The sequence below is a fragment of the Eutrigla gurnardus genome, assembly GCF_963514095.1.
Source record: "Eutrigla gurnardus genome assembly, chromosome: 22".
Lineage (NCBI taxonomy): Eukaryota > Metazoa > Chordata > Actinopteri > Perciformes > Triglidae > Eutrigla > Eutrigla gurnardus.
The window spans coordinates 3,751,515-3,776,877 of NC_139933.1; the positions used below are offsets into that span (position 1 = coordinate 3,751,515).

General features: G+C 47.3%; 1 protein-coding gene across 1 annotated transcript; it reads left to right on the top strand.

The window, feature by feature from the left end:
- The first annotated feature begins 1,991 nt into the window (after nt 1-1,991).
- Nucleotides 1,992-24,569, top strand: fasn (fatty acid synthase). Its single transcript, XM_084040201.1, has 42 exons — nt 1,992-2,282; nt 5,338-5,473; nt 8,870-9,022; nt 9,139-9,312; nt 9,824-10,024; nt 10,140-10,262; nt 10,346-10,461; nt 10,551-10,685; nt 10,789-11,260; nt 11,352-11,539; nt 11,762-11,951; nt 12,418-12,512; nt 12,679-12,813; nt 12,902-13,105; nt 13,220-13,335; nt 13,449-13,624; nt 13,725-13,916; nt 14,007-14,087; nt 14,256-14,441; nt 14,528-14,707; nt 14,878-15,081; nt 15,169-15,485; nt 15,572-15,973; nt 16,082-16,246; nt 16,372-16,487; nt 16,608-16,762; nt 16,859-17,062; nt 17,164-17,314; nt 17,449-17,627; nt 17,743-17,862; nt 17,976-18,098; nt 18,358-18,581; nt 18,720-18,915; nt 19,007-19,158; nt 19,538-19,629; nt 19,707-20,101; nt 20,242-20,433; nt 20,534-20,761; nt 20,888-21,099; nt 21,271-21,369; nt 21,684-21,935; nt 22,461-24,569. Exons 2-42 carry the CDS (start codon nt 5,347-5,349, stop codon nt 22,596-22,598), a joined length of 7,560 nt encoding a protein of 2,519 aa, XP_083896327.1. The 5' UTR covers nt 1,992-2,282; nt 5,338-5,346; the 3' UTR covers nt 22,599-24,569.
- Nucleotides 24,570-25,363: the final 794 nt, after the last annotated feature.

Consider the following 25,363-nt stretch of genomic DNA (forward strand, 5'->3'; position numbering starts at 1 on the left):
AAATAATCAACTGTTTTATTTTGCACGTTATTTTCTATTAAACATGTATTAAAAATGTATTTCTTTGAAAAAACATGGTCTATGAAATTAATTTCCATCAAAACCTCGAATGTTATTCTTGCTGGACACGAATGTGATTGTCCTTCAAATGAAGAAGGGCCACTCCATGTGTCTGTCGATCACAGGGTCACTGGCTTCTCGTCGAGCTTATCTCCTGCCACAGTAGGTCAGTAGTGAGAAAACGTCCATGAAGAACATCGTGCTATCTGAAGTGATGAACTCCAGTAACCTGAAGGAGTCAGACGAGCGTTCCTGGTTACGTCATCGCGTGGGCCCCGCCTGTTAATCACCCTATGTCCAAATTGCGCCCTCCCCTCTCCGCTGATTGGACGAAGCCTCACACCCCCGCTCCGTGATTGGCCCATTTGCATGTCATCCAGAGTAAACTCGGATGTGTGTACCCACGTGTGCCGAGGCCGGCTCGCGGCCACGTTCAAGTGCAGTTAGGAAATGTCAGATTAAACATGAACTCGAGAAAGGTTCACAGCCCAGCCGACTAAACAGAGAATAAGGAGTTTATTATTATCTCAACATAACGTCTGATGGATGGGACCATTTAGTACACGATTACTGTGTGTTTTACATCATCCGTTACACAACATGCTGCAGAAATAGTTTGATTTATCAACGCAAGATCATGACCCACAAACTAGATTAAATATTACTAAATACAGTTACTTTGATCCAATCTATACAGTCGGTCCATCAATCTGCAATTTTAGCCCAGTCAGAAATATCTGTAATATGTACAGATACATGTTTTTATATCATAATAGGACTATTTTAATGATTTTGGTGCCACAATACATTTTTTTTAATAATTTATCAAATTAAAGTATGTTAAAATACCATGTTTTGAACTTACAACAAGGTGTGAAAGAGTGAGTTAGTATTACTATTTAATGAAACATTAAGCAATAAATCAGAGTTGTTTTACTATCTTTCAACTACCTGGTGCATTCATCCCCATCACTTTGATTTATGACCAAATGCTTCACAACACTGCTGTCGGCTTCTATGTGTTTAGTGCTAGTTAGCAGAGGTTAGCATTGCTAACATGCTACACAATAATAAACCTTTTAAACTAGCATCATCCAACAATTTATCCCTCCATCCACCATCCAACCAACTCATCCAACCATCCATCATCCAACAACTCATCCATCCACCATTCATCCATTCACCCAGCATCCATCCATCCATCCATTCATCATCCAACAACTTATCCATCCATCCTTCATCCAACCATCCATCATCCAACAACTCATCCATCCATCATCCAACCATCCATCACCCATTCACCCAGCATCCATCCATCCATCATCATCATCCATCCATCCATCCATCCATCCATCCATCATCCAACAACTTATCCCTCCATCCATCATCCAACAACTCATCCCTCCATCCTTCATCCCTCCATCCATCATCCAACCATCCATCATCATTCAACCATCCATCACCCCTCCATCCAACCATCCATCATCCAACCATCCATCCACCATACAACCAATCATCCATCATCCAACCAATCATCCATCATCCAACCAATCATCCATCCATCCATCATCCAACAACTCATCCCTCCACCCATCACCCATCCATCATGCAGCCATCCAACCACCATCCAACTATCGTCATCATGCTCAATAATAATCACTATAAAAAAAAGTAAAAGCATCTGAACAACAGAGTTGAATTCAAACAAAAATGGCGACCACACCGTGCGTTTATTCTCGGAGGCGAGCTCGTCGTGTTATTTTGTAGTCCGTCGACGCGTTTAGAGAGAATCAGTTTGAACTCCAGTAACCTCGACTCTTTGGTTTCCTCTCTCTCCCTCTCTCTCTCTCTCTGTCTCTCTTCCTCCCTCCCTCCCTCTCTCTCTCTCCCTCCCTCCCTCTCCCTCCCTCTCTCTCTCAGTGACTACGGGGGCGTTCAGCGGGTTGCTCCATCACTGGCTGGATCCGAGAGCCCAGCCTCCTTTCTCATTGGACGGAGCGGCCAAGCCAAGCAGTCAGCCCATGTGGCGTGGCCAGGCAGAATGTGAGACATTTAAATTCATCAGAGAGAGAGCGAGAGAGGGTGAGAGACAGGGAGAGAGAAAAAAAGATTCAAAGAAGCACGGAGGCTAGCGTTAAGCTTCCAGGCAAGTGAAACGACAGAGGCAGCCATTCCCCTCGCCGCGTTTTACAGTAACGGAAACACCACCTGGGCAAACACAGGTAAGCCTAGCCGGAACACCGGCTACTAGCCGCCACACACGGACACGTCTCACCCGGGTTACTTCCTATAACAGTCCGACAAACTACAACAAACAGCCTTTGTTAGCCGTGTCGCTGTATTAACACCATCCTGGTACACGAACACTGTGACGTACGTCTTATTCTACATTTACGTGACGACAGCTTTCATTTCCGTCACTTCAAACTTATGTTTCTAGCTTTTATTTAAATGTTTAATCTTGTGTCATCTCGATGGAAGGTGCTCTTTTTATTGGTGGCTCGCGTTTCAACCCCAAAATGGACCGCGTTGCATGATGGGAGATGTGTTTTTTTGTTGTTGTTGTTGCCAGTGCGTTCAGGTGTATTGTCACGTGTCTGTGTTACTGTAACGCAGTGAGATGCTGCTGTCAGATGCTGCTGACCCTCCCTGGGGGGGGGAGAGATGGTGATGGTGATGATGATGGTGGTGATGATGATGAGCTGTGATTGCTACCCTAACAGGAAGCAGGGCCTTTTTTTTCCCAGAGTGATGACTTGCAGGATCCTCGCTGCCTTGAAGCTGGCGTTGATTTGTTGTCTTGGCCATTTGCATCGAGATTAGAAAGTACCTGAAATCCCCTCCTGAGTTGTGGACCAGTGGTGGGTTTTGAACCAAGAAGTGAGCGACGACAGGATATAGAATTCGGAGTGGTTTGCTAACTTTGACATGTGCTCGAGGAATGTGTGTGTGGTGGTTCGGAGGCTGGTAACGAAAAGGAAAACATGTCCAACGTATTTCTTTCCGACTGAGCACATTTATGAGATTTGATCGTCCCCAGATATTATCACAGGAGATGTTTAAATACGTCCGGCTTCAACAGAAAGTTAATTACATTATAATGCGAATGGCGATTTCCATCTTTGTTTTCACCAACTTCCAACCAACCCTTGGAAAATCCTCCGTAAAGCCTATTTACTTGAATATTCTTCTACTTCTACGCCCAAAATTGATCATTTACATAACAATCCATGTCTGTATTGTCATGCAAAATATACATAAATGATAGATCATTATCATCATTGCATGTTATATATATTTTGATACTATTTTTATTTTCTATTTGTAGAAATATAATTTTCTTTTCTTTTTTTATTTGAGGCGGATTCATCCGTGTCATTGTCAGTGCTTCGAAGGGTGTGTTTACATAGTTTTGTCCTCACTCCTCTGTAATCCAGGAACGAGTTTGGCCCCTTTTACTCACCTGCAGATTATATTATGTCATTTGACTTTCTTTTCCTTCAGTTTGTTTCCACCTTCTTCATGTCAGGTCTTGTTGCTGTGACGAGCTGAGAATGTAACCAGAAGGTTAGGGCTCGTAGGAATGCAACAAAGCAGGGATATTCACTTCCAGATGGACCAACAAGTCTAACTGAAACCTTTATTCATGATACATTTGAAAGAAATTCAAATGAATGCCACTTCCATCCACTGTATGTGTAGTACACATGTTTTGTCATGTATCAGATGTATGCTGGGGTCAGTCGGAGGTCACTTCTGGGTCTGGATGTTGAACATAACTTGCATTGTGGTCGGACAGACGCGTTTACTGCAGTGCTGAGTCACTGTACCGACTGCGTGATGACTAGTCCGACTTGTTGCGGGCAGATAGTGTCATGTGCAAGGTGTTAGTGTGTGTGATCCGGGTCAGGTAAGGCTGGGTGTTGTCCTGTAGGTGCTACATTAGGTCTAATCCTCGGCCATCCTGGACTCCAAATCCCTTCAGCTACAGAGCCACAGAAACGGCCAGGACAGACGGGCCAAAATATCATCAGAATACGGTTAAAACTCTTGAAAAGGCAATAAAACATTAAATACGTCACGGATAAGACATTTTTTTAGTGAACATCCTTTACGAACAATTTTAAATAAGATGATCATAAAGTCTCCCTGCATACATAAAGGATAAATACATGTACAAATAGATTTTGGTATCCTGTTTTGGTTTTAAATCAGGCTCTGTTTGCATTCTTTTGTTGATATTGCATATCAAATTTGGAATATTGTCATATTCTGAATAATAAAGGTGTGAAAATATGAGTGGGCATGTAAGGGCTGTACAAGTAAACATGAGTTTATGGTCTCAATCTCTAGTTTCGAGTCTTCTTCAATCCAGCATGATGTTCATCATTTAGAGCCAAATAGACCATAGGGCAGGGGATGCTTTAGGGCGGGGCTACCTTGTGATTGACAGGTCGCTACCAATGCAATTAGCGTCTAAGGTGACTTTAACACTTGGCTGTAAAGATCGCAAGATGGCGACGATCAAAATGTCGAACTATGCCCTAGTCCACAAACCAAAGGGTGACTTGAACATGTCTATGGTCCCACTTAGACCAGACCACGTGTGCTCAGTGTACAGTATGTATGTAATGTAGGGGGGGGGGGGGTCTGAGGATGGTTGCAGGACAGCTGCTCCACATTTAAGGTGGTGACATGCTTTTGATTCAGTGTGGCTCTGTCCCGAGCTGCTAGCTCATTGGTCGACGGGTCTGGGCCCTGCTGACACGGAAAGGGCCTGGCCTAGAAAACAAGGAACAAAGACACACACACACACACACACACACACACACACACACACACACACACACACACACACACACACGGTGCAACATGGAGATGCTCACTCATGTACACGGAGTAGTCTATCAGCAGACTACATTGTCTGCTCTAAGTGCTCTTTCATGCATGCTCTGGCGAACTCCTCATTCCCACAGCTGCCAGTCAGTGCCGACACAGTTTACACATGCTTCAATACTGGAACATGAATACTGTTAAATGACTGATCTTTGTCATGTTTGGCTGTGATAAATATCTTCAAAGCCTCCTTTCCTGACGATCTATCAGTGAGCGTTGCACTGATGAAATGTGACTGGCATCCACTGCCGATGTTGATCTTCTGTCTGCACGCCGAGTTGATTTGAGGATTTGTAATAATCACATTCCTCTCGGTGTGTTTCCAGTAACATGTGTCCCACACTCCGTATTGTTGACAACCTCTCTGTCGTCTGTCCACAGTGATCCAGCATGGACGAGATAGTCATAGCAGGGATATCGGGCCGCTTGCCCGAGTCCGACAACCTGGAGGAGTTCTGGGAAAACCTCATCAACGGCGTGGACATGGTGACGGAGGACGACCGGCGGTGGACACCAGGTGAGAAAACCTCCATAATGCTGGATTCTTTTATTATTGATTGGTTCAGGGGTCAGAAATGAGTTTCTGTGCTACGTGGAACAAAAGGATGGCAGTTTAAACATATTATACATTTGGTTTATTGTCACTGAGGATACAAATGACTAACAGCAGCTACAGGATGACAGGATCTGGGTTTTGTCGGTGGATTCTGAAATTGGAGACGTCTTTATTTCCTTATTAAATGACAGAAAACATGGCAGGAAATTGGGGGATAGAGAAATGGGCAACAAAGATCCTCTCCTGGACTCCAACCGGAGACATTGTGGTTTATCATGAGCATCTTCAGGGCCATCTTTTTTTAATTATTTTGTTTACCGGACATCATATTTACAAAGCATCTGAAGGCACATCCATTTATATAAAATACTAGGAAAGTGAGTTTGTAAGCAGTGTAAGCTGTACATTGATGATTATTCCTGGTATCTGGTAGAAGTTGTTTCGTACATCATCAGGAAGTTGTTTACTGAATCTTAAAGGTATCATATGCAGCATTTTCCAAGAAAACAACCTATAGACTGATACAAAAATAATCCCTCTCAGTCGTCGCTATGACCCTCTAGAAGTGTGTCATCCCCAGCCAATAACAGGGTGGAGGATTGCAGCCTGTTCAGGGTATTAGAAGGTTATCGGGTTGATGCATGGCTGTGTGTTTTCATGTGCTTCATTGTTCCCCTGCTCCTCCCTCCCTCCCTCCTTCCCTCCCTCCCTCCCTCCCTCCTCTGCTGTGTGACTGAGCCGAGCAGACAGTGACGGGAGGAAGCGTTGGCTTCGGCTACATTCATTCAAAATACGGCCACGCGGCGCCGTCCCACACGGTTATGTGGACATGTGGGTGTTTGTTTGCGTTTCAGAACGGAAGTGCAGTGAAACACTCGGAAAATCTGATTTAGTCAATTAAAAAAATTACAAAAATAAATAATGTAAATGTAACTAAATACTCCAATAGTGGGCTGTAACTTAAAATCATCACTTAGATACTGACTAAAATACACATTGGATACTTTGGCTCAGTGTGAATCTGAAGTGGGAGGAGCCTGAACGCTGTGAGGAGGAGGACTCGCCGTCTTGGCTGTCTTTTTGTTTCCGTCGGGGTTGACGCCGTTGTAGATTAAATGACTGAAGTTTATCCTCAGATGGGACCAGACTTCAGTTTAACAGCGTCGGCACACAGTTCCGTGGTCCATTGAGCTTCGTTAACCGAGCTAACCGGGCTAAACCAACTAGCGTGCTGCAACAACAACTAGTGCTGCCAAAATGTACCGGGAAAGACTCCAGTATTTCTGTTGCGCGTGTGCAAGTAGTAAACACACAACAGCTGTTCTGGTCACAGGGCGAACCTGAAGGACGTCCCATACCGAACCGAACGTCCTGGACCCCAACGCAATGTCACGACCGAGCCCACTTAGGAGACAGGAAGTGTATATCAAGCCGGATTATTCAACTGTTCATGTTTGACGGGCCTGCCGATCAGTTCTGTGTAGAAATGAATAAAATGTCCTTGAAAGATTGCATACACACATCAATAATCATACATTTTATATGAATGGGTCCCTGAACCTGAACCTGAACCTTCACAGGTCAACAGATGTTTTCTACTTCCAGCAAAGGTTTCCTTATTGGTTCTGTGACGCAGGAAAATCATCCAACGGCTTTGTTTGATTTCAAATCAACACACTGTGTGTTTTGAGTATCACTGACTGTAAACAGAAACTGGAGGTGTTTAACAAGAAAACTCAAAGTCAGAATGTGGTTAGCCTAGATTTGCGTGAAGCCTGGAAGAAGTGGAAGCCTGTCTACAGGTTACGTAATGCATAAACGGAAAAAACGTAACCTAAAAGGATTTCTAAAAAATGTTTTATCAAGAAAATAATGAAAACTCAAACACCGTGAGGCTGCAGTGTGTTTCCGCAACATTCACAGTTTAATCTTTCATCGCTAACGTACTGACTAAGTTATGATGACCGTTTATCTCTGTCGTTGATAAGATAAAACACTTGAAGTCTTTTCACTGTGTCACGGACCTGATAATCATAGCCGTGAAGCTGTAAACCTGAATTAATGAGGTCCGGGAGTCTGTGTTCTACAGTCTCAGGCACAGACGGCTGCTGTATGAGAACCTTTTTTCAGACGGGGTTCAACAGGGTCTGAACACGGCCTGCCTTACCCACATCCTCAGTACGGCTTTCAGTGAACGCTAGTTGCCCACCGGTCCTGACTAACAGATTTGTCCCTGTCCTTCCAACCCCCCCTCCCTCCTGTAGCTTTCAGGGTTTTTTTTTTTTCCCCCTCCCTGTGAATGAAAGGCCCGTCCCTCAGTGCCTGGCAACCATCTTGATCACACATTCATGCGCTGAAAGAGTTGGCCTGTGCCAGCTGACGCCGCTGAGGCCACACAGCGGGCATCATGGGAGAGTAGGGACGGCAGAATGGGGAAACGGAGCAAGCAACCAGAGGTCGCTAGCCTCGAGGGAGTCCTTGTGTCGTGACGGAACAAAATGAAAATGTGGACTCATGTACAGCCCATTGGTTTTGTGCAACCAGAGGTCTTTTTGAGTTGCTGTCCCGTTTTGGAACAGAAGCAGACGAGTAGCAAGCAGAAAGGTCTCTCGGCTAATGACTCGTTGGAGTGTGAGCGGCTCAGTGATTGCCACGTTCCAAGTGGCTCAAAAACACTTTTGTAAGTTGGAAAATACAGGTTTTGCCAGCCTAAACATAGCAGTTATATAAGAGTGAGCACGACGAGCCTTCAGGAATCTGTAAAGATGACACGTACGCTGTAAACCCATCCTTATTCCACGGATCTTTAGACATTCTAGAGAGATATTTAGGTTATGCTTTAGGGGCATCGATACCGCGGCCAATGCAGTTAGCTACTAAGATGACTTTAACACTCGCTGTAAACCTTGAATTATGAAGCTAACTTTGATGACAGTTTTGCACCATCACAGAGACATCTTCCTCAGGCATGTTTGTATAAGCCTGAGGACTAAAGATCGGCATCCAACGACTGCTGCAACAATGTCTCGCTGCCTGAACGGCATGCTTATACATGAGACACTTATACAAGTGCAGGACATTCCTCAGGAGAACCTGTCATTTGTTTCCATCTCATGCTTTTTGCATGACGAGTCTCCATTCTGAAAGTCATCCGCCACGTTTGCATCGGAGGTCGATGCTGACGGAGTAGATATGTGAGATTTCAGGAACAGACTTCCATAGGTGCTCAAACAAAAAGCCTCTTCAGCAATCCAGCAGATCGCCCTCCAAATCCTGATAGAGGATCTCAAACTGTTTCCTCATGAGTCACATAAACCCTCCGTACTTTTCTGAAAATGACTTTTTCTCGTTCTCCAGGTCTGCACGGTCTCCCAAAGAGGAACGGTAAACTGAAAGACATCAGCCACTTCGATGCAGCCTTCTTCGGGGTCCACCCCAAACAGGCCAACACCATGGACCCCCAGCTCCGTCTCATGCTGGAGATCGCCTACGAGTGTATCGTAGATGGAGGTGAGTTGGACCCAATAAAGGACGGTTAAATGGGTGGAAGTGGGAGAAAGAGACGGTGGGAAAGCAAGTCTGTGGTTCATTTTAAAAAAAGGAGCTGGTCATCCTGTGTCCTGCAGGCTTGAACCCGGCAACAATGCGCGGCAGTAAGACGGGCGTCTACATCGGGGTGAGTGGCTCGGAGGCCGGCGAGGCGTTCAGCAAAGATCCAGAGGAGCTCCTCGGCTACAGCATGACCGGCTGCCAGCGCGCCATGTTGGCCAACAGACTGTCCTACTTCTTTGACTTCAGCGGTACGCAACGTCCTCTCTCATTCTGGTAGTTTGAATAGTTCTAAATCACTCAGTCACTACTTCCTACTCACTATACAGGGAGTTCTATGTAGAGCACTATATCATAAAAAAATGGATTGTGATGGATTGTGGGATGTTCCTCATCATCTAAATGAAAGAATACTTCGGAACACTACTTGTGTCTTTTTCTCTGCACCGTTTAAAAAAAAAATACCACGTGTACATCTAGGGCTTTTATTGTGAAAGGCAAGAACTAAACTACCTGATATCCTCCCAGTGTCAGGTGTTTTAATTAGCTGTTTTATGGCCGAGAACAGATCTTAACAGGAATCTGTCCGCTCTGTATGTAGCAGTGATCCTTCTGCATCAACTCCACATCTGGATCCAATGCTGCCACCATGTGGCCAGATGTCTTTGCAAGCCGCTGTGGTGTTTTTCAGAAGATGATTTACCTCTCCTCTCCCCCCTCCCCTCCTCTCCTCCTCCTCTCCTCTCCTCTCCTCTCCTCCAGGCCCCAGCACCGCCATCGACACAGCCTGCTCCTCCAGCTTGCTGGCTCTAGAAAACGCCTTCCACAGCATTCGCCAGGGCCACTGCGACGCCGCGTTGGTGGGCGGGGTCAACCTGGTGCTCAAGCCAAACACCTCGGTGCAGTTCATGAAGCTGGGCATGCTCAGTCCTGAGGGCGCCTGCAAGTCCTTTGACTCATCAGGTAGAGTGAAATGTCCAGTGAAATGGTTGGTGTATAATACTGTTTTAGGCCTCCTTCCAAATACTACACAGCATTCCTTGTGGATTGATTAATATTTCTATGATTTTGGGTACAGGGAATGGGTACTGCCGGTCTGAGGCAGCAGTGGCGGTGCTGCTGACCAAGCGGTCGGCGGCGAAGAGGGTGTACGCCACAGTGGTCAACGCCGGCAACAACACGGATGGATACAAAGAGCAGGGTGAGAGGCTCGCCGACACACAGAGACGCAGTCGTGGTGAGGTGTAGCATTCTCGTCCTGACGCACTGCTGTCGGCCCCGCAGGTGTAACGTTCCCTTCAGGTGACATGCAGCAGAGGCTGGTCCGTTCTCTCTACCAGGAGGCAAACATCTCCCCCGAGCAGGTGGAGTATGTGGAAGCCCACGGCACGGGAACAAAGGTGAGAGCTCCCAGCAGACTTTGCATCGGCAGACAAGATGATCGACTCTCTGTCTTACATTTGTGGCTCGTCTGCTATTCTACACGCAGGTCGGCGACCCACAGGAAGTGAATGGCATCGTCAGTGTGTTCTGTCAATCGAAGCGAGAGCCGCTGCTCATCGGCTCCACCAAGTCCAACATGGGTCATCCTGAGCCGGCCTCTGGTCTGGCCGCCGTGGCTAAGGTGAGAGACAGCATCCTTTTTTCAGATTTTCAAGCTAATGAGCTATTTTAGTTATTTCAGCCACACTAACATTCTGGTTGGTTGTTTTTCATGTCACTCTCAGGTGTTGCTTTCCCTGGAGCGAGGAGTCTGGGCTCCCAACCTGCACTTCAACTCTCCCAACCCTGACATCCCGGCCCTCACCGACGGTCGGGTTCAGGTCGTCGACCGGCCCATTCCCGTCCGCGGAGGCATCGTGGGCGTCAACTCCTTCGGGTTCGGAGGTTCGAACGTTCACGTGATCCTCCGTCCGGCCGAGAAACGAGGCGAGGCGGCCGCGCCGCCCAGGACGGTCCCCAGGATGCTTCAGGCCTGCGGTCGCACGGAGGCCGCGGTGAAGACCATGTTTCAAAAGGGGAAGGATCACGCCGCGGATGACAACTTCCTGTCTTTGCTGAACGAAGTGTCGGGAGCTCCCGCGGCCAGCATGCCCTACCGAGGCTACGCTCTGATCGGCTCCGAGAGCGACGTCTCCGAGGTGCAGCAGGTGCAGCAGGTGCAGGGCGCCGCCAGGCCGCTGTGGTACGTCTGTTCAGGTGAGTCACCAAACAAAAGAACACAGAGCCGGATGGAATACAGGTTATAGAGCAACAGGTGGTGAAACGGTGATGCGTCGTGTATTTCCAGGTATGGGAACACAGTGGGCCGGTATGGGCCGCAGTCTCATGCAGCTGCCTGACTTCAGAGCGTCCATCCTGCGGTCGGACGCAGCCCTGAAGGACATCGGCCTGGTGGTGTCTCGCCTGCTCATGGATGCAGACGAAGCCACTTTTGAGGACACCGTGCACGCCTTTGTTGGCCTCGCCGCCATACAGGTAGAGTGGGAATGGATTGGTGTCATTTAGATATTTATATTTACATGCTTTAAATCAATTAATCTTAAGTCTACCTGTGTAAATAAAGGATAAATACACTTAACAATGTGTTTTTGTATCCTGTATTTTTTAAATCAGGGTCTATTTTTCTCTCGTCTACCATGATGGTGAGCTAGACAGCGTTTTCAAGTCAGGCCGTGTGTGTTGTGCGCCTCATTCCAGATCGCTGAGATCGACCTGCTCTCTAAGCTGGGTCTGAAGCCCGACGGCATCATCGGCCACTCGGTGGGCGAGCTGGCCTGCGGCTACGCCGACGGCTCGCTCACCCACACCGAGGCCATCCTGGCCGCCTACTGGAGAGGCCGCTGCATCAAGGAGGCCAACCTTCCTCCAGGAGGCATGGCTGCAGTCGGTCAGTCATTCATTATTGTATTTCAACAGCTACTTTCATGACATTTCAATGAAAACCTAAATACAAGTGTTTGAGGGCTGTTTTGTAGACATTTTGAGTCCTTTTCTGCAGACTTTGCATGAGGGAATTACCCACAAATCACACAGGGTTACCAGGGGAAGCTGGGAGGAATTTTAAAAGAGACAAAGAGGATTGTTATATTACATTTACAGAAACATAAGGAAAATAAAACCGTTAAAATCAGAGGATTAATCATCAACCAGTTATTAAAATGTTGCTTATTGAAGCTGTTTTAAGTAAATAGATTATGTGACAGTGGAATAACCTGGAATATATTCAAATCAGGCAGTATATTTTTAGATAACAAGTGCTGTCCCTTTTTGTATGTATGCCATCTCAAGCCCTCAACCCTTTAGCAGGTGATGTGTGTTCCTATCTTTTACCTTGGTGCTGCTGTGTGTTCCAGGTTTGACCTGGGAGGAATGTATAGCTCAGTGTCCGAAGGGAGTGGTGCCAGCCTGTCACAATGCTGAGGACACGGTCACCATCTCCGGTCCTCAGGTCAGGCCTTCTATCACACCTCGTCTTTGTAGCTAGGCTTATTCTAGGGACTTATTATATTATTATATTACTATTATATAATAACACTCTGTTATCTAATGTAAACATGTAGTATACCCAGCTGCAGGGTGCTGTATCTTCACATGTCTGTGTCTGTTTTTAACAGGACGCAATCAGTAAATATGTGTCTGAGCTAAAAGAGCAGGGAGTGTTTGCAAAGGAGGTGCGCAGCGCTGGTGTTGCTTTCCACTCCTACTACATGGCCTCCATCGCTCCCGCCCTGCTGGCCGCCCTGAAGAAGGTACGTACGGCTGTGAATCCTTCAAACTACAGCAAGCTTTTTTTTATTATATATTGTTAAATAATACATAACGCCATCTTGCGTGCAGGTGATCAAGGAGCCACGGCAACGCACGGCCCGCTGGGTGAGCACCAGCATCCCCAAGTCCGAGTGGGACTCTCCTCTGGCTCTGTACAGCTCGGCCGACTACCACGTCAACAACCTGGTGAGCCCGGTGCTGTTCCACGAGGGCCTCAGCCTGGTGCCCGACAACGCCGTGGTGCTCGAGATAGCACCTCACGCTCTGCTGCAGGTACGTACGGCACGTTTCTGTAACCTCAGTGACATTAAAACTTTCAACCTGGTTAAATAAATAAAACTCATCCTGCATGTTATGAATTTAACATCAAGCGTGTTTTCTGTGCAGGCCATCCTGAAGCGTAGCTTGAACCAGACGTGCACCATCCTCCCCTTGATGAAGAGAGGCCACGCCAACAACCTCGAGTTCTTCTTCTCAAACATTGGCAAAATCCACATGAGCGGGTCAGTAAACGCATCACTGCCTTTTGGGGTTGTCACGATACTAGGATTTCAAAGGCGTTGTCAATACCCAGGAAGATGCTCATATTATTTCTCCTCCTAATGCACGTCTTCAGCATCACTGTGGATGCTAACAGCCTCTACCCAGAGGTGAAGTACCCTGTGCCGGTTGGTACCCCTCTGATCTCCCCCTTGGTGCAGTGGGACCATGCCCAGACCTGGGACGTGCCAAAGGTCGAGGACTTTTCCTCCGGCTCAGGAGGATCCAATTCTGCCATCGTCTATAATATCGGTGAGAAAAGCACATCTGGATTAAAAAGCTTTTTTTTTTTTTCTCACATTAAGAAAAAGAAAGTGAAACAGTGCTGCTCATCTTCTTTGACCAACAACAGACATAAACCCAGAGTCTGCAGACAACTACCTGATCGGCCATTGCATCGATGGGCGTGTCCTGTACCCGGCGACTGGTTACCTGGTGCTGGCCTGGCGTACTTTAGTGAGGAGTCTGGGGGTCGTCATGGACACCACCCCTGTTCGTTTTGAGGACGTCACCATCCACAGGGCCACCATCCTGCCAAAGACCGGTGAGAGCCGAGCAGCAGGGCCTCTGGTCACCTCTGACCAAGTCTCTGACCTCCTCTCTGATCTCTGATCTGTGTGTCTTCTCCTCTCAGGCTCTGTCCAGTTGAAGGTGCATATCATGCCTGCCACCAACAGGTTTGAGGTCTCAGAGAATGGAAACCTGGCTGTCAGTGGTAGGTCGTTTTTTTTTTCTTTTTCTTTTTTTTTTCTAAAATATATTTAATTACAATTATTAGACTTTTATAATATTATATTTAACATTGAAACAGTATATGCAGCAAGAAATATAAATAAAAATGTCTTCCCACAAATATTCCTCTTATTCCGCATGTGATTTTCAGGTAAGGTGAGCATCCTGGAGGACGCACCCCTCGATTCGTTCCACAGTCAGATCAGTCAGCAAGTTGCCAACGACGACGAGGACCCCAAAATGAAGCTCACGGCACATGGTGTCTACAAAGAGCTGCGACTGCGAGGCTACGACTACGGAAAGACCTTCCAAGGCATCTTGGAGTCCAACAATGCAGGTAACCGTTGGTAACTATGACATGAAACAGAAGATGAGAGGTTAGTACGTTCTTTCCCCTGATGGACTGCTCTCCTGTGATTCCAGGAGACTGCGGGAAACTGCAGTGGACAGGAAACTGGGTGACCTTCCTGGACACGATGCTGCAGATGATCGTGGTCGGGCTGTCGGGTCGCAGCCTGCGTCTGCCAACCAGGATCCGCTCCATGTGCGTCGATCCAGCGGTCCATCTGGAGAAGGTCCAAGAGTACGCTGATGGAAAGCAAGGTGAGCGATATCAAGTAGAGTTCCTGCACACAAATATTCTGAAACATGCTTTCAAGGTTTTAACTTCAATTTATTGTCTTCCTCTGGGTAGACTGAAACCAACAACACACACAGACCCTGTTATATACAGTCTTGAACTCACATTGAACTCTTCTCTCTCATTCCTGAAGCCATGGACGTCCACGTAAACCGCTGCCTCGACAGCATCGTCGCCGGTGGAGTCCAGATCTCCGGTCTGCACGCCACTGTGGCCCCCCGCCGCCAGCAGCAGGAGAGCCCCCCCACCCTGGAGGAGTTTGTGTTTGTTCCCTATGTGGAGACAGAGTGCCTGACAGCCAATGGGAAACTTGCAGAGCAGCTGAGGCTCTGCAAAGGTGCAGCAGACTCTTCATCACTTCAGATCAATTTAAACGAAATATCTGCCTCCGCATGTCCTTCTAAGTCTTTGTCTCTCCGTCCAGGTCTAATCCACAGACTGCAGAGAAAGTTGGCCCCTCACGGTGTCAAGCTCTCCATCCCCGGGCTACAAGGGGAGTCAGACGGCCCTCTTCCCAGCCCCGAGCCCTCCGAGCCCAACCTGGTGCGGCTGCTGGCCCTGCTCTGCGGCCTGGAGCTGAACGGGAACCTGCGATCTGAGCTGGAACAGACCGTGGAGAAGGAGAGAGCGTGTCTGCTGCAGGACGGCCTGCTGCAGGGCCTGCTGGACGACCCGGCCTTCAGACACTGCGTGGACACCACCATAGAAAACAGCACGTCCAACAAGATCAAAGTCCTGGAGGTAAGACTGAAAACTAGATAGAGAAATTACCCAAATTTCATCGGGACGCAGAATTAAACCCTCTTGACCTCTCTGACCCCCGCCAGGCTCTCTCCAACGATGGTCAGCTCTTCTCTCGCATAGTAGAGATCGTCAACAACCAGCCCATGCTGCGTGTGGACTACACGGCCACGGCGGCCAACCTAGACCTTCTGACCCCCCAGCTGGCCACCATGGAGGAGCTGGCGGTGGCCTCGGCTCAGTGGGACCCCCTGACGGGCCCGGCTCCTGGAGGCATGGCCGGCGCCGCGGACCTCGTGGTGTGTAACCACGCCTGTGGCCCTCTGACGGCAGACCCCGGCCTGCTGGTGGCAAACCTGGCTTCTGGGGCCAAACAGAGGGGGTTCGTCCTCCTCCACACGCTGTTGAAGGGAGAGACTCTGGGGGAAACGGTTGCCTTCCTCTCTAGCAACGCTCAGGGCAGCAACCAGGGAGGACTGCTCACACAGGTATTATCAGTAGTTCATCACATCGTGTGTGTGTGTGTGTGTGTGTGTGTGTGTGTGTGTGTGGGGAGAGGTGACGCTTTGCTGATGTGATCTCGCTCTTCTCGCCAGGCCGAGTGGGAGAAGGTGTTCTCAGAGGCCTCCCTCAGCCTGGTGGCTGTCAAGAAGTCGTTTTATGGCTCCGCCCTCTTTCTGTGTCGCGTCGGGTCTCCGGGCAAGCAGCCCGTCTTCCTGCCCGTGGAGAGCACCGACTACAAGTGGGTGGAAACGCTCAAGGTGGGTTTCATGTCCGTTTTTTATATCATAATGAATACAATGCGTGTCAGAATAGTTTCCTCGTGGCTTCAGCCATCATTTATTTATGTGATTATTGGTCTTAACTGAGTGGTTGTGTGCTGCAGGCTACGATGGCGGAGTCATCAGACTCTCCAGTGTGGTTGACCGCCTCTAATGCCCACTGTGGCATTGTGGGTATGGTCAACTGTCTACGGCAGGAGCCAGATGGCAACCGAATACGGTAGGACACAGAAGATACTGCTGCTCCTTTTATTTTAGGGTTGTTTTGGAGCCTTTTTATATATGTATTATTGTTTTTTTAGTTCTTACATACTTTGTTGTCTTTCTTTTGCATTTCCAGCTGTGCATTTGTGTCCAATCTGAACGAGTCTTCAGCATCGCCGAGTCTCCAGCCGACCCACAAGTCCATGCAGGCGGTGCTGGATGGGGATCTGGTCATGAACGTGTTCAGAGACGGACAGTGGGGCGTCTTCAGGCACCAGATTGTCACTCGAGGTACCATCACGTCTGGTTTACCCCCTGAGACTTCCACCATTATTATTTGATTTGACAGAAGGGAGGCTGAGTTGAATGTTGTCCTCTGGTTGTCAGATCTCAATGAGGAATTGACAGAGCAGGCCTACGTCAATGTGTTGACCCGCGGTGACCTCTCGTCCCTGCGCTGGATCGCCTCCCCACTCCGCCACTTCGTGGACAGCGACCCCAACGTGAAGCTGTGCCGCGTCTACTACAGCTCGCTCAACTTCAGAGACATCATGCTGGCCACCGGCAAACTGCCCCCCGACGCTATTCCAGGTCAGAGGGCTTCATGGTTCTTATAACAACAGTAACCCACAGCATCTAACAGCGGCCACAGTTAGACGACTTACTTCTCCCGTTCCTCATTCGTCACGCAGGTGACCTCGCGCTGCAGCAGTGCCTGCTGGGTATGGAGTTTTCCGGCCGTGACCCCGTGGGTCAACGTGTGATGGGGCTGCTGCCTGCCAAGGGCTTGGCAACAAGTGTGGATGCCGACAAACGCTTCCTCTGGAATGTTCCCTCCAGTTGGTCAGTGTCACGTGTTGAAATATGCTGTGTGTGTGTGTGTGTGTACTTGTACATCTATATTTGTGGGGACCATACTTTCAATGTGAGGACATTTCACTTCTTCAAATGTTTGAGGGTTGTTTGTGTGTACACAGGTCACTGGAGCAGGCAGCCTCGGTGCCGGTGGTCTACGCCACAGCCTACTACTCTCTGGTGGTGCGCGGCAGGCTCCGCCCCGGAGAGACTGTCCTCATCCACTCGGGGTCGGGGGGCGTCGGCCAGGCCGCCATCGCCATAGCACTCAGCAAGAACTGTAAAGTCTTCACGACAGTTGGTTAGTATTTAACCCGTTACACACCGTTGTAGTGACGTTTATCCAATAGTATGGTATTGATTTTATATTAATTATTGTGTGTGTGTGTGTGTGTGTGTGTGTGTGGTGTCACTAGGCTCAGCAGAAAAGAGGGCCTACCTGCAGGAGAGGTTCCCTCAGCTCTCGGCGGAGTCCTTCGCTAACTCCAGAGACACCACTTTTGAACAGCACGTCCTGCTCCACACAAAGGGCAAAGGTCAGACACCTCATTCTGTAGTAGTTTCTTTGTAGAATGTCTAAAAAAGGAGATAAGAAACCACTTTGCCTGTTGAACAAGCAACCGACTCCGTTACACTGCGTGTGTTTCAGGTGTGGATCTGGTGCTGAACTCTCTGGCCGAGGAGAAGCTGCAGGCTAGCATTCGCTGCCTCGCCAGACACGGACGCTTCCTGGAGATCGGCAAATACGACCTGTCCAACAACTCCCCGCTGGGTCAGTAGGAAGCCTCGGGCTCACACACACCATCAGGAAGTTCCATCACAAAACAAACGCCAATAAATCCAATTAGAAATCTATGAGTCCCAACAAATGATGATGTCTTTTAATTTGCTATAAATTCCCTTTTATCTTTGCTACTTACGTCTATTCCCTGCAAAAAGTTGCTGGTGCTCAGAAAAAAAAAATACTGGGTCCAGATGGTCCAGAAGTGTGGTTCATCTTCAGCATCGTGTTGTCGTCGTCTTCTCTGCAGGCATGGCTCTGTTCCTGAAGAACGTGGCGTTCCACGGCATCCTGCTGGACGCTCTCTTCGAGGAGGGCAACCGGGAGTGGGAGGAAGTGTCCGAGCTGCTGAAGGAAGGCATTCTGGGAGGTGTAGTTCAGCCTCTAAAGACCACGGTGTTTGAGAGGACCCAAGTGGAAGAAGCATTCAGATACATGGCTCAGGGCAAGCACATTGGCAAGGTCCTCCTTCAGGTCAGTTTGAGACGCATATTATGAATGTTCAGTATACAATACTCCTTAAATCCTGAATAATAACACCTTATGACGCATGCCTTTCAGAGGTTTACGTGACTCAAATGCATCCTCTCACTGGTTCTTCTCTTCATGCAGGTCTGCTCTGAGGAAAAGGGATCAGCAAAGTCTTCCCCTCTGTCCTTCCCAGCTATCTGTCGCACCTTCTGCCCCCCCTCCCACTCCTACATCATCACTGGTGGACTGGGGGGCTTCGGTCTGGAGCTTGCTCAGTGGCTTGTAGAGAGAGGAGCCCGCAAACTGGTGCTGACCTCCAGATCAGGCATCAGGGACGGTAAGGCACAAAAAAATCCTCAAAATGTTCTCTTAAAACGATGGGAAAGCTGCAGAATGATTGTTTTCACATACTTTGTCATCGTTGCTAGGTTACCAGGCGAAGCGAGTGCGTGAATGGCGGAGTCAGGATGTGGAGGTGGTGGTGTCGACCAATGATGTCAGCACGCTGGAGGGAACGGAGCGCCTCCTCGCTGAGGCCTGCGCACTGGGTCCAGTGGGCGGAGTCTTCCACCTCGCCATGGTAACGAATCATCATCAGTCAGCGCTGTCTGCTCACAATTAATCATATATATATATTAGTCTGTTGTAGAAAAATACTGGCTATGAACAATATGTAGCACTAAGAAATAATACAATTAAATAATATTTAGGAATATCATCACATGAGTGAATTTAAAAAGCTGTCTAATTATATAATCATCTTATAATCATATTTTGATATTTGCCTTCTATAAACTCCTGTTTCCATAAAGGTTTCTTTCTGTCTGTTTTTCTATTTCTGACTACAGTTTTGAGTTTTGAATGTGACCTCTGGCGTTCTTGCTGCTGCTTCTCCATGTAAATCCCGTCCTTCCACTGTGATCTGAACTTCGTTAGCATGTTCGTTATGTCGTTCTCAGGTGTTGAAAGACGGCATGTTGGAGAATCTGACTCCTCAGCTCTTCCTTGATGTCAACAAACCGAAATACGATGGCACCATGAACCTGGACAAGTAAGTCACACGCTCCCATCGCCTCCTGTTCTAACTTTAAATCATCTGGATCTCACGGGTTTCCGTTCCCTCCCCAGAGTGACGAGGAGGACGTGTCCGGACCTCAGCCACTTCGTCGCCTTCTCCTCGGTCAGCTGCGGCCGCGGCAACGCCGGCCAAAGCAACTACGGTTACGCCAACTCGGCCATGGAGCGCGTGTGCGAAAAGCGCCGCCACGACGGCTTACCGGGACTGGCGGTCCAGTGGGGGGCCATCGGCGACGTGGGCGTGGTGCTGGAGACCATGGGCGGCAACGACGCGGTGATCAGCGACACGCGGCCGCAGCGCATCGCGTCCTGCCTGGAGGTGCTCGACCGCTTCCTGTGCCAGCGGCGGCCCGTCATGTCCAGCTTTGTGCTGGCGGAGAGGGTGGCGGTGAAGAGCGAGGCAGGAAGCCAGAGGAACTTGGTGGACGCCGTGGCTCACATTCTCGGTAAGAGCAGAGCTACTTAATAACATTTTTACTTTAAGATATAGCAGAGCTGCTGTTCATTGTTTTAGCAATTTAAAAAATCTGACCAATGCTGTCATTGAAGAGCTATAAATGGCCTAAATGTCCGTCTCCCTCATCAGGCGTGCGAGACGTGAACAGCCTGAACGCCGATGCCTCCTTGGCAGACCTAGGCCTGGACTCCCTGATGGGGGTCGAGGTTCGCCAGACCCTAGAGCGCGACTACGACATCGTCATGGCCATGAGGGAGATCCGCCAGGTCACCATCAACAAGCTGCGAGAGCTGTCCAACCGCAAGCCAGGCGGATCAAAGGGTAATATTAATAAATATATTTTGTGAGAGATTAGTCTAAATTTAATTTTTCGTAGGATATGGCTTTTAAAGAAAACCTTTCTCGTCTCTGCTGCGTCCAGAATCTCAGCATTCCTCAGCGAAGAGGGACGGCATCCGCTCCCTGCTGGACTCCGATCTGACCCAGCTGTTAGTCAACCCCGACGGCCCCACGGTGACGCCGCTCAACAAGGTCCAGAGCCAGGAGAGGCCCCTGTTCCTTGTCCATCCCATCGAGGGCTCCATCGGCGCCTTTAAGACGCTCGCTGTCAAGCTCACCCTGCCTTGCTACGGCCTGCAGTGCACCAAAGGTAACACACACTTTACCATCAGAACAGAGGCTTTGATAGCTGATGGTTTGGATCATCACGGATCACAGTCTTTCTTATTTTTTGTATTGTATAATTTTGACTGACGTGACTCCCGTCTCCCCCTAGCTGCTCCTCTGGACAGCATCCAGTCCCTGGCGGCCTACTACGTGACCTGCATCAGACAGGTCCAGCCCGACGGGCCCTACAGGATCGCCGGCTACTCCTTTGGTGCCTGTGTGGCGTTTGAAATTTGCTCTCAGCTTCAGAGCCAGAACTTGCCTGTGGAGTACCTGTTCCTGTTCGATGGGTCCCACTCATATGTTGCAGCGTACACGCAGGTTAGAGGTCATAGCTCACATTCACACACACAAAATGTGCAGGGTTGCCAACAGTTCTGAGAGGAAATTAAAGGAAAAGCTTGGGATTTTTCTTCTTTCTGTGGGGATTTAGTATCTTTAAAGAGGACATCTTGAGTTGGTTGTTAAGTTAACTCAGTGTTTGGTTTCCAGAGCTACAGAGCCAAGCTGACACCAGGCAAAGAATCAGAGGCTGAAACTGAAGCCCTGTGTGCCTTCATCCAGCAGTTCACTGGCATCGCTTACAACAAGGTACACACACACACACACACACACACACACACACACACACACACACACACACACAAGAAGTCACTAATTTTATGATAAAACAGTTTAAAGCAGCAGATTTACATTTCCACCCACTATCTTTATTTTTGCCCATGGCAGTAAAAAGCAGTATTTCAGTATTATTTAAATAGATGACAATCAGGATATAATTAGAAGGGTGATGCATCACAGAGTCCTCTGTCCTGGTTTCCATCCTGGTCTGGTCTATCGCTCCATGTTGCTTCAACGAGTCACTTCCTGTAGTCTAACCTCTCCGTCTCTTCTGACATCTGCAGCTTCTGGAGACTCTTCTCCCGCTGTCGGACCTGGAGGCCCGCGTCAACACCGCGGTGGACCTCATCACCTCCAGCCACAAGAACATCAGCCGAGACTCGCTGCACTTTGCGGCCACCGCCTTCTACTACAAGCTCAAGGCCGCCGACGGCTACGTGCCCGCGACAAAATACCACGGCAACGTGACGCTGCTGCGCGCCAAAACCAGCAGCGAGTACGAACAAAACCTGGGAGCCGACTACAAGCTCGGAGAGGTAACGTCCAGAAGAATTCACAGTACAGTCTCTCCAGAGACACTGTTTAATAAAATATATAAATATATGAAAATATGCATTTTTTTATTTTTCAAATATCACACATATTTATAATTTTTCGTCAATCCTTATTATTATGGCACATCTTTTATCACGTCCTCTTGATTTATGGCACATCTTTTATCACGTCCTCTTGATCAGTCATTGCCAAAGTCGGGACTGCAGTAATGGGCTTGCCAATAAAACATTTTTATCTGCAGTACACCTTTGAGCCACATGAGGGAGCCCAAATACTCAAATGTTATTCTGACAACTGTAGTCGACTTATATCATTGAATCTAATATGAAAAGCTTGTGTACGTTCTCTTTTAACATGGAGTATATTTACAATATTTCTGCACTAAAACATCAAATGTATATCTCTTTTAAATGGCTGGTTCTCCGTTTTGTCATTTTTAAAACGTGCATCCCAGTAAAATTAAAGCTGAATCCGTCGTGTCTGACTGTCTTCGCGTCTCTCTCCAGGTATGCGACGGCAAGGTGTCGGTCCACGTCATCGAGGGAGACCACCGCACCTTCCTGGAGGGCGAGGGGGTGGAGTCCATGAGCAGCATCATCCACAGCTCGTTGGCTGAGCCGCGGGTCACAGCGAGGGAGGGCTAGACGTGCCTGACCCTCTCCACCCCCCCCCCCCAAACCCACAACCCCTCCACCTTCACACTAAACTCCACAACATTCCCAGAATGTCTGTCTCTGGTTAGTTCAGTGCTGTGTCACCTTTAGCTTGGTTTTATACGGCGACAACAGAACACAGCATGTTTACGCTCTGTGCCATTTCTGCTCTAATCCCCCAAATGCACCTAAACGCACCTTCTTTCAATCTCAATGTTCCAACTTATGTCTCACTATATTTTTTACTATTTAAATTGGCTATTTTCATTAGGAAAAGACAAGAATAAATATAAATATTTTGAATTAAACACAAAATAATGACTCGCATCAAATCGCTGCTTGTGCCTGCTCCCGTGTCATCTGTCAGTATCCTTAAAATACCGTTTCAAAACGTTGTCTGTGTACGTTACTGTGAACGATACTGGATGTAATCATGGAGGAGTTCAGTGTCGTACGCAGAGCAACAAGTAGGCCATGAGCACGAGACAGTACGATTATAAATCCCCTCACAGCAAGATGCCAAAATACCACAAAATACCCAGTCGCTGTTTCATCACCAGGTGAACAGAACAAATACACAATCCAGGTTATCTATGAGGAATTGATTGTATTGAGTTCCAATGATGAGCCAGATTTAACTTCTGCTCGAAGACCTGGTGCTTTTTTTTCCTTCTCAATTCCTCCATTTTGGCATTAATTGAAATAAATGTTTTTTTTATCTCTTCAGTTATGAATATTATTAATTATTAACACGTCTGGATTGTAATAGAAATGTCTTACGCGTCTGGTTCCACCTGTATCTCTAACATCAACACGACTAGACGTAGCTTAGCGTAGCCTAGCAACGGCTCAGTAACCGCGAGGAGAAATAAACAGCGAGTCAGCAGTTTTTCCGGCTTCCATGCTGCTCGTTCTTCGATAACGATGCTGGTGTCTCCTCTTCATGCACGGCTTCTCTCTAAACGCACACAAGCCTGGGGGACGGTTGACCTGACGTTATTGCTAATATGACCGTTTGTATTTTAATTTTTGTATTTATTTGTTTATTCAAAAACAAATGTTTACCAGTGTGTTTGTAAGACGCAGTCACAATGTGATGTTTGTGTTTGTTTGTCGTCGTTTTACGTCATCTTTTGACTTGAAGCGAAGCGGAAACTGTATCGTTATTCTCGTCTGTTGAGCCAAACCAAAACTCAAATCATTGAAATCCTCTAAAAAGAAATGATTATTAATGGAGCAGACAGCTGCAGACACCATATATCATTGAAAAGGTGTTTTAAAAGTGAATAATAATTAAGGGTGATGTTACTGAATGGCCTCTACAGACATAGAACAGGTGCTTTGGACAGGACTTACAAAATTCAGTGTATTCACAAGGGATTTATTTTAAGCGTAAATAATTATTAATACCCCTAAAATACCCGGATGCCCTGATACTAAATAAATCTAATTATGAATGTGTATTGTTTGTATCCTGCAGCACTTGATGATGTTGCATTTGCCAGACAGAAGACAAAGTCTAATTCCTCCCAGCTGACGAACGTGTTGATGTCAACACGTTGCCAAGTTGTTTAGTTGCTCTGCCCCGTAACGAGCAACCAGCTTCTCGTTGTTCTGGCGGTGAAAACTAGTGGCAGTATTTTTGTTTCCGACGCGCTTTGGAACGTAAACGTGTCACTAAATGCTGCATCCTTTCCCAAAAACCAGCATCTTTTTTTTGTTGTTTTTTTTAAGTTTCTGTCTCTGACTCCCATGATCCTCACTTGGTTTCAGTCCCACTATAGCAGCATCACGTAACAGCCCACCCGGTCTCTGAGACCTCGGATCTGGTCTATGAAGAGTCCGGGGACTGGATGCTTGATTGCAGTGAAAAGGAGAAGGAAGTGACAGTATGCTCAACTCTTGTATTGTAATATTTCTAGTTCGTATTGTTTTGACTAATAAAGGCCTCTCACTAATCTATTTATGACTATTTTGTGTTTTTTTTATAAATTCTCGTGGAAAATAGAAATTATGTGTTATGTCTGGGGAATCTATGGGACTCATTCTGTATGTGTGAAGAACACAATGGGCCTTAATGGGAACAACCCTTCTTTTTTTTAAATAAATAAAGATTATGATAGAACGAAGTCATGTTTCAGGAAAACGTTAAAATTAAAGTCATATTTAGGGAATACATGTTAAAGGAAAAAAGGTATTTTATTATATATAAAGAACTGAGAGAAGTATATGAAGACTATATATAAGAATTAGGTCAGAATTGTTTCTTTAACTCCGACAATAATGCCTGTTGGTGAGGTGGGACAATGTTAAATGATTAAATAAATGTCTGCATCACTTACATAATTATTATGCTTATTAAGTAAGTTATAAATTCGATCCTGAAACATGGGATGATAAAAAAAGGAGAAATAAATAGAAAACATTAAAGTACATCTTAGAAATAAAGACAAAGGTGTATGAAAAGACTGTTGTGTGTTAACTTATTTATTAGTATAGGAGTATGTATGTAAAATATTCATGACGTCACTCCGGGTGGTGTTTGTCCCACGCGTGACTTTCCAGCGTTCGTCCGTCACATAATTTGCCTCAAGTGTCAAGTGACGACAATAAAGAGGAATACTTCCGGTTTGACCTTTCAACGTAAATGTCGTTATTTAAGTTTCAATAGCGTTAAATAAATCAATCACAGTCAATAGTTTCGGGTGGAGTCTGTTCAGAGGCGATATCCACATTACGGTTCCACATTATTTGTC

What these genes read in the sequence shown, in the direction of transcription:
- fasn (XM_084040201.1), top strand. Translation starts at nt 5,347, where the DNA reads ATGGACGAGATAGTCATAGCAGGGATATCGGGCCGCTTGCCCGAGTCC. An exon ending in TTGGCCTCGCCGCCATACAG is followed by an intron (nt 11,540 to 11,761) that starts GTAGAGTGGGAA and finishes GCCTCATTCCAG; the next exon opens with ATCGCTGAGATCGACCTGCT. An exon ending in TTGGCAAGGTCCTCCTTCAG is followed by an intron (nt 18,582 to 18,719) that starts GTCAGTTTGAGA and finishes CTCTTCATGCAG; the next exon opens with GTCTGCTCTGAGGAAAAGGG.